The sequence below is a fragment of the Halyomorpha halys genome, unplaced genomic scaffold (genome assembly GCF_000696795.3).
Source record: "Halyomorpha halys isolate HHAL.00 unplaced genomic scaffold, Hhal_1.1 Scaffold634.1, whole genome shotgun sequence".
Classification (NCBI taxonomy): domain Eukaryota; kingdom Metazoa; phylum Arthropoda; class Insecta; order Hemiptera; family Pentatomidae; genus Halyomorpha; species Halyomorpha halys.
This window is the reverse complement of record NW_027109321.1, coordinates 20758-28420: the sequence shown is the minus strand read 5'-3', so window position 1 is coordinate 28420 and position 7663 is coordinate 20758. Positions and strand designations below refer to the sequence as shown.

Sequence of the window (7663 nt, the reverse complement as noted above, 5' to 3'; positions counted from 1 at the left end):
ATAATTCAATTTGGTTATTTTGGATAACTAAATATTACAATATGCATACAAACTAATAAATGATCCCAAATAAGAAATTTTGTCAAATACCTTTTTGAAATACTTTGTAAAAAGAAATGTAGGAGTATTGAAATAGAAAACCAAATATGGAGGATAAATGCTGGCAAAAACTAGGTTGGGAAAGAAAGAAGAGGTAATCCTGACGGATGTAATCCTAGAGGACAGATAGGATGAGACAGGGGGATACCTAGAGGCAATGGGCTCCAACAGATCACCCAGGGTCCCCATCACACCAGCTTCAGTCCAAAGCGGATTTATGCCTCCTATAGTTTTCTGATCCACCGCTGCATAGATATAACAGAAATTTGGCTTTATCAACATATTTTAATCGGCAAACTCTATAAATATATTTGACGATTAATATTCTAATTAGTATAGTTAAAATTATAAACATTCGTTTATCTTCTATTGAAGTATTATTTTTTACTATAATAATTTTATTATAATTATTCCAATTTTGCAAAATTTTTGAGGTTTTCTGAGTCCAAGCAAAATTGTCTTTGTGTGTGAACAACCAAGCTCTATATGGCCTAAATTTGGAGTAAATTTGGAAATAGGTGAAAAATGTGTCTTGTATCAATTTCAAAAGATTCCATCAACTACTTTTGCTTACGCATGTGAAAAACTGAATTGCTAACCAACTGCCAATAATTAAAACGACAACGTTAAAAAAACTAAACATTGTATTTAAAAGAAATGTTTATAAAAAACAACAGAACACATAATTATTAAATCAATATGATAAAAATAAAGGAGAAAATAGATATAGAGGTAAAAAAATTCACTACTTATGTCGCTTTGATGAACCTGATTGATCTATTTAAATTTCTCCACATTTTTGAAAAATTTATTTATTTTTTGTTTATATTCTGTTATTTCAAAAACTATATTTCCATCGTTTGTTTTGTCCATTATTTCAAAGGTTGGAGCATCCTAGTGCTTGGGAACTAATTTATTTCCAATCTAGGTTTCCTCACTTTGTCCAATCAGACTCCGAATCGTGTAAATAATTTTCATTATTATAGTTTTCGAATTAAGGTTTTGTTTAAACATCAACTGCATTAACCAAAATGGATTGAGTTTCAGGGTTACAAGCAGTGGAATTATTCTACATAGGTTATGTTATATAGATTATGTTACATAGGAATAGATCATAGGAACTAATAAATAAAACTGTAATTGGAAAAATAGATTTTTAATGATCATAGAACAAATTTTAGAAAAGAAGGAGGAGAAAAATATTTAAGTAGAATCTGCTAAACCAAAGGAACATTCTAGAGACATTTTTCGCCGGCAAACTTTATATTTTGTTTTTGTTTTATTTGTTTTATATAGATTTAGTAATAATTTAATCGGTTTTATTTCATTAATAGGTTTTTTATTCAAATGATATACTTCAAATTTCATTAAAAATAAAAAAAAATATTTTTTTAATATGTTTTATAATGATATTTAATATGTTTTATAATGATATTTAATATGTTTTATAATGATATTTAATATGATTTGTATGTAATAAACTGTTTAACGCAGTCATCTCATTTATTATCGATTATGCTCAAATTATTATCAGTTTATTATCAATCGAATTTGTGAAATATGACTAATATTTCGTATTTTAAATTCTCCCGGGCATCATAAGAATATATTTTTACATGATTTAGAGATTAGTTTTAATTCATCGAAAATAAGTCGTCTTGAAAAATGTTTGAGATTTCAGAAAATTGTAGAAATAATGAGCTAATGAATGAAGCTAGTTAAATTCACTTTAAAGTTTTAGATTGTTTTTTTTTCACAGGAATATTAGGTTCCTTATATTTGCCAAATTATAGTCTCATTTTAGGAACTTACTTCAAATTTGCTTGTTTTATTTTATATACAGTTGTAAATGTCAATAAATAAATAAATTTAAAAAAAAATCATTTTAGGAAAAACAATTTTTTTTTTAAGCTGTATTAATAAACAACCAGAGCTCTATAAAGACCGAAGTACTAGAAACATTTATTCTACTTCCGTGTCTCCCAAGGACGAAAATTCAAGTTTTTAATATTATTCCGAACCCAATATACCAAAACATTAGGACTAGTGAGACATTTTGCATTATGAAAGTATTCGGAATTTATAATTCTTAGTTTTTCACTCCTGATGAACTCGTGAAATCATGAACACTCCCCCTTCATAGTGAGGCAGTAGTTTAGAGACGTCATCGGTTTCATGAGTTGTCAGCAAATGTCTGAAATAGCCATGATGCATAGGTATCAATGGGCTGCGTTTTCTTTTTTAATTTTTCGTTGAGCTCGATTGTGAAATATACATTAGACGACTGTGAAATCACTAAACTAACTAATTCAGTACTCCAAATTTTAATTATGCTTTTAATTTAAATTCTGTAATCCAATGTCATTCATTCCAGAATTCATTCACTTAATTCAAAATTGATTTTTTTCTTATCCTTATTTTATAATTATCTGAAGCAATACTAAGGTCAAGTATGAGTATGTAGACTTCAATATTTGTGATGGTTGTTTATTTAGCCTTACCTGTCGGTAATGTATTTGATGTATGAATACATTATTTGATGTATGAAACAAATAATGTATTATTTGATATGATGAAACAAATTATGTATTATTTGATGTTCCTTGAAAAGAAAAAAAAATCCTATATCACTTTTGAAATATTTGCTTAGAACGGAAAAAGAAGACTTAAGATAGTTAAATCTAGCAAAATTCAAAACCGCCTGAAAGTGAAAAACGGCGTACAAAATCCTGTCAACAACAGCATTAATTATAACAATGCCGATCAACTCGACGCGAAAGATCGGTCGGTCTCAGCTTTTTTCAAATTCGAACTCCAGTCTCTATTTTTCCTTTCTTCTCCTTTAGTTATCTATCACTTTTTTTACTATGTTTAATTCATTCATAGCTTTTTTTTCCATTAATGATTTTTTTTTAATTCATAAATTTTTTTTAAATATTTATTTATTGCTATTTACAACTGTACATTATAATACATTTAGTAAATCTGATCTAAGTTAAATTGGAGTGTTACAGGCGTGTAGAGAAACTACCCATTGGTAGCACTCTAATTACATTTTACATTAGCTGGTCTCGTGGCCATCTTCTTTTCAGGCGCCTTGGAGGATTGTCAGGAATGGATTAGGATGCAAGATTAGAAACTAGGGGATTTGAGTGGTTAGGGAGTTTATAATGGATGGAGTGATATCTGGTTCGAATTCATCATTTAAACCCCGTTCTACTATTTCAATGAGAATAATACCTATCTTATATTAAATGCCACGTAATTGTACGATTTACATCGATTTACCCAGATTAATCAAAATCAATCAAGCTGTGTTTGAGAAAATCATAAAAATGTGTATAATCCCCCTTTCTCTAAAGTGGCACTTTCTCTAAAGTGGTACTTTCTCTAAAGTGGGATTTTAACGAAAAAATTGCTGTAACATCCCAGGCATAAACATACACTAAATATGTGTTTTTCGTTTTTTGAGCTAGGCCCTCCACACAAAGACCATTTTGCGAGACTTGGTTATTTGAATGCAGGAGACCAATGAACCAAAAGGTTCATTTCCCTTGAGAACTCAAAATTTGACCCAATGATTTCAATATTTCCATATAGTAAAAGCAGCAAACATCTAAATATTTTTTTTTCCCGCTTAATTCAAAGAGTGTTATTTTTTTAAAAGATAAAAACAACGTGTATTTTGAGCATTTAATTGTTAAATAAACGATTATTCATATTCAATAACTGGCAACCCTAATTAAGTCGTCTTAATCTGACGTACATTACTGTTCTCACCACCACAACAAAGATCTCCCTTGTGTGTCAAAAACTGCTACTGCTTTGGTGCCAATAACATGAATATGAGCTACACCATTTTGCATTAAGCAGATTTTGCTATGAGGGGTGCAGATATCACTGTTATTCAAATTTTACAAAACGTTTTTGAATATTATTTTACGATGGTATCGTATGTAGGATTATATAAATATTTTTTTTAGTCGCAGAAGGGATTATTGAAAATATTTCTGAAATTAATTTCTAAAGAATTAAAAGAAACTTTTTTATATATATTAAGTAAAGATACAAGTAACTAATTTACATCTAAAAATTATTTCAATGCAGTAAAACATATGAGGGTATGTCAAATCCTAACCGTTAAAGCTACTGGAGAACACAGATGATTTCAAAATTCGTTTCAAGATGAGTATGTTATTACATAGTTCAAGACAAAAAACTATCATTAATTTTTAAGGTGGAAATCATTTTTATTGCCAAAGGAGATTTATGTTATCCTTTGTGACCTGTAAGTACAATATTAAGATTTTTTTAAGTAATTCATTATAGTTTGAGGTGACGGGGTTACGGAAATATTTTGCTGCAGATGGTTAACAACAATTTTCTTAGAATTCATTTTAAATTAATGAAATATCGGATTTTAAGAGTATGTAATGCATAGAGATATATTGCAGTTTATAAGCAAAAGTACCAACATTATTACAATTTGTTTTAGGTTGGTTCTGAAATTTACAATATTAATTAGACGTATATTTGATAAGCTTTGATCTCGAAAAACCATCACACAACCATTTAGTTCTCATTCCCCATTAGCTATGAGGGTTAGATTAGTTTGTCGATGTGATGGGCTACATAGAGAGTTGATAGTGTTTAGTACGATGCAAGATTAATGTTCAGTGCAAGAATTCGGGGAGAGTTGTTCAACTTGGATTAGACTATGATTGTAAAAACGAACGAACTAGTTGCGTATGTATATTTTACACAATAAATAGTTATAAACGAAAACAAAGTAAAATATTAATGCGTAGATGTTTAATTAATTTTTTTTGGTCAAAATTATGTCAGGAAATTGGTATTGTCAATTATATTTTAACGAATCCAGTTAACTGTTTTTATCAAAACCTTGTTAACTTCTCTAGTCGTGGATTCAACTTTTGCTTTATTATAAGGCGGTAAAAAAAATTTCATTAGGATAATTCCATTAGTGAACTTTGGTTAGTATAGGTTATAACCTTCATTATTTCGTGTATGATAGGTCAGTAATGTGTCTCTATAATAAGTGTTTTAGAAGGGAATTCCAGTAATGAAGTTAAAAATTTACAGTGTTGCCATTTTTGCCTAAAATAATTTTAGGTTCCATTAATACTAACAGGACGCGTGATTAAATCAAAACCTCAAAGAATCGTGGATTTAGGAACGAGACTTCCTTACAAGTACTGAACCCATGATCCTTCCTGAGTTTTACAGGAACAGAATTTTGTTTTGGGGGTATTTGGGATATTGGCCAACATGCTCCAGAGATAACAGTATTTCGTGTATAACTTAGCAACTTAGCGATATAGTTGTCATGATATAACCAATTATTAAACAAAAACAAAAAAAATCAAACTGTTATAATGACCATGTAGGATCCAACAGCGCGATCTGGTATTGAATAAAAAAAAATTAAATTAATTGTTATTTTATTTGTTAAAAACCTATTTAACATACAATGCTCAGTAAAGTTTGTTTATCTAATTCAGTGTTGTATTTTACGGAAACTCCACAACTACCTTCAATCATTTTAATTCGACACTCTTCATCATTCAGCTCTATCCTTCATGGCGTGATAAAATGTCGTGCAGCAATCACTGATTCTGTACCACAAAAATTCACAACAAACAAATTTAATAATTCAGTACAATTTATTTCTTCTAGCGTGTTGGGAACAGCTTGGTTGGAAATCTGTTTATGCACTGAATCATTCAATGAATTAAATATGAGGGCTTTCGGTCATTCTCGATCCCATTAGGAATAAATTTTATTTTATTCGAGACTTAGAAACGTCCTAATCTTTATCAGGTAAAATTCTCTCTGAGTTCCGACTTAACTTCAGGTCTTTTTTGCACCCATTTTCGTTCAAACTCGACACAATTCAAGGAAAATTCAAAAATTGTATTCCTGTTCTGAAGGTAGCTTCAACTTTTCTGTTGTTTACACATAATGAACTCCCTTAACATGGCTAAACCACATGTACGGCAATCCAATCCTCTTCGCCATTTGTAGTGTTTCAGTAAAACACAATACTCAATTAGATAAACTAACTTTACTGAAAATAATACGTTAAATGTTTAACGAATAACATAACAACTTTACGTAGTTGTTACGTATTATCACTATAACGACTTCATAAAGGCTGGACTGTCCTCTTATAACCTCTGCAGAATAAGATTTTATAAAATGTACTTTATTTTATTTGTTACGTTGTTTTTTTTTCTCGTAGCATATGTAGAAATATATTCGTAGAAATATGTTATAAGAACTCATAGCGGGCAAGAAGAATCAATTTTTGTGCATATTAATTTTTCCGTGTTATTATTTAATCATATACAGAGATTGCGTGATTTTCTTTCGTTTTTATTTTTCTAGCAGAGGCACAAGTTTCTTTTTAGTTTCACACTCGTATTTATTGTAATTTTTTTTTTTTATAAGTCATTCTATTGTACAAGATAAGTTAACGAGGAATGTTCGCCTATTGTTTATTGTCTAAGGTTCATTATCGATAGTTTTTCGTGATTTTCTTTATATATATATTATTATATTGTGCAGTATAAGTTTACGAAGATTGTTCGCAAATCGGTGGGGGGTGGGGGAGAGGTTACACAAACAAGAGTTCAATGAATAGTTTCATAATTTCAAAGTTCAATGTTTCTAATTTACACCTTTCTTTGCTATATTTTACGAAAAAGTCAGATGTATTAATACATATATATTTCCTATTAATTGCCATTAACATCTTAAAACAATTCATTTCCAGGGGGGGCTAACATTTTCGTTAGCGTCACATTTTTCCTGGAAAGGAGGCGGTAGGACAAAAATGTTTGGGAACCACTGTTCTATGTGTTTCAGATAAAAGAATATATATTTCATTTCTACCATACTTTTGTTTTTCAGGACGAGGCCGGCCCTCCTTGTAAGTTTATTGAAATGAAAAATGTCTGACGATGTAGAGAAGTGCGAAAACAATGTTGAGGTATGTATGACTATCTATGCGCAGCAAATAAGAATTTAGAATTGATAAAGTGATTTCATTTCATTCAAGATTGGCCATCAATTTATGACTACGTATTTGTTTTCTCTTATCGTTTCATTTCCCCTCAAAGTAGGGATGGGATATCGATATCGATATTATCGAAATATCGATATTTTGTCTCCGATATCCGATATTTTGATATCGATATCAAGTAACCGATAATATCGGAATATCGATATTTCCCTTCGATAATATCGGTTTATAAAAAAAAAAAAAAAAAGGTCGCACCTTAATAGTAGAGATATATAAAAGAAAGGTCATATTTCGATATTATTTAATCCAAATATCAATATTTAGTAAAGAAAATGTTAATTATAGTATTTTGATATTTAATATTGATAATGTCATATTCATTTCGATAATTTTTTATTTCTAACGCTAGCAACAATTATTTTATCAAAAGATTGATATATTGCTACAATAATATAAAATCCATTCGATCTTTGATAATGTTATTAATATCTATATCGATAATTGAAACAGTATTCTAAT

At 29.4% G+C, this 7663-nt stretch overlaps 1 protein-coding gene across 1 annotated transcript in view; it reads left to right on the top strand.

Annotated features, from left to right (window-relative positions):
* Positions 1 to 4225: 4225 nt before the first annotated feature.
* Positions 4226 to 7663, top strand: part of LOC106684966 (uncharacterized) — a gene marked incomplete at its 3' end in the record, with an annotated part of 15816 nt that continues 12378 nt past the window's right edge. The window contains exons 1-2 of the mRNA XM_067047518.1: positions 4226 to 4387; positions 7033 to 7111. Coding sequence (XP_066903619.1) covers positions 7073 to 7111 — 39 coding nt within the window. The remainder of the gene's footprint in view (positions 4388 to 7032; positions 7112 to 7663) is intronic.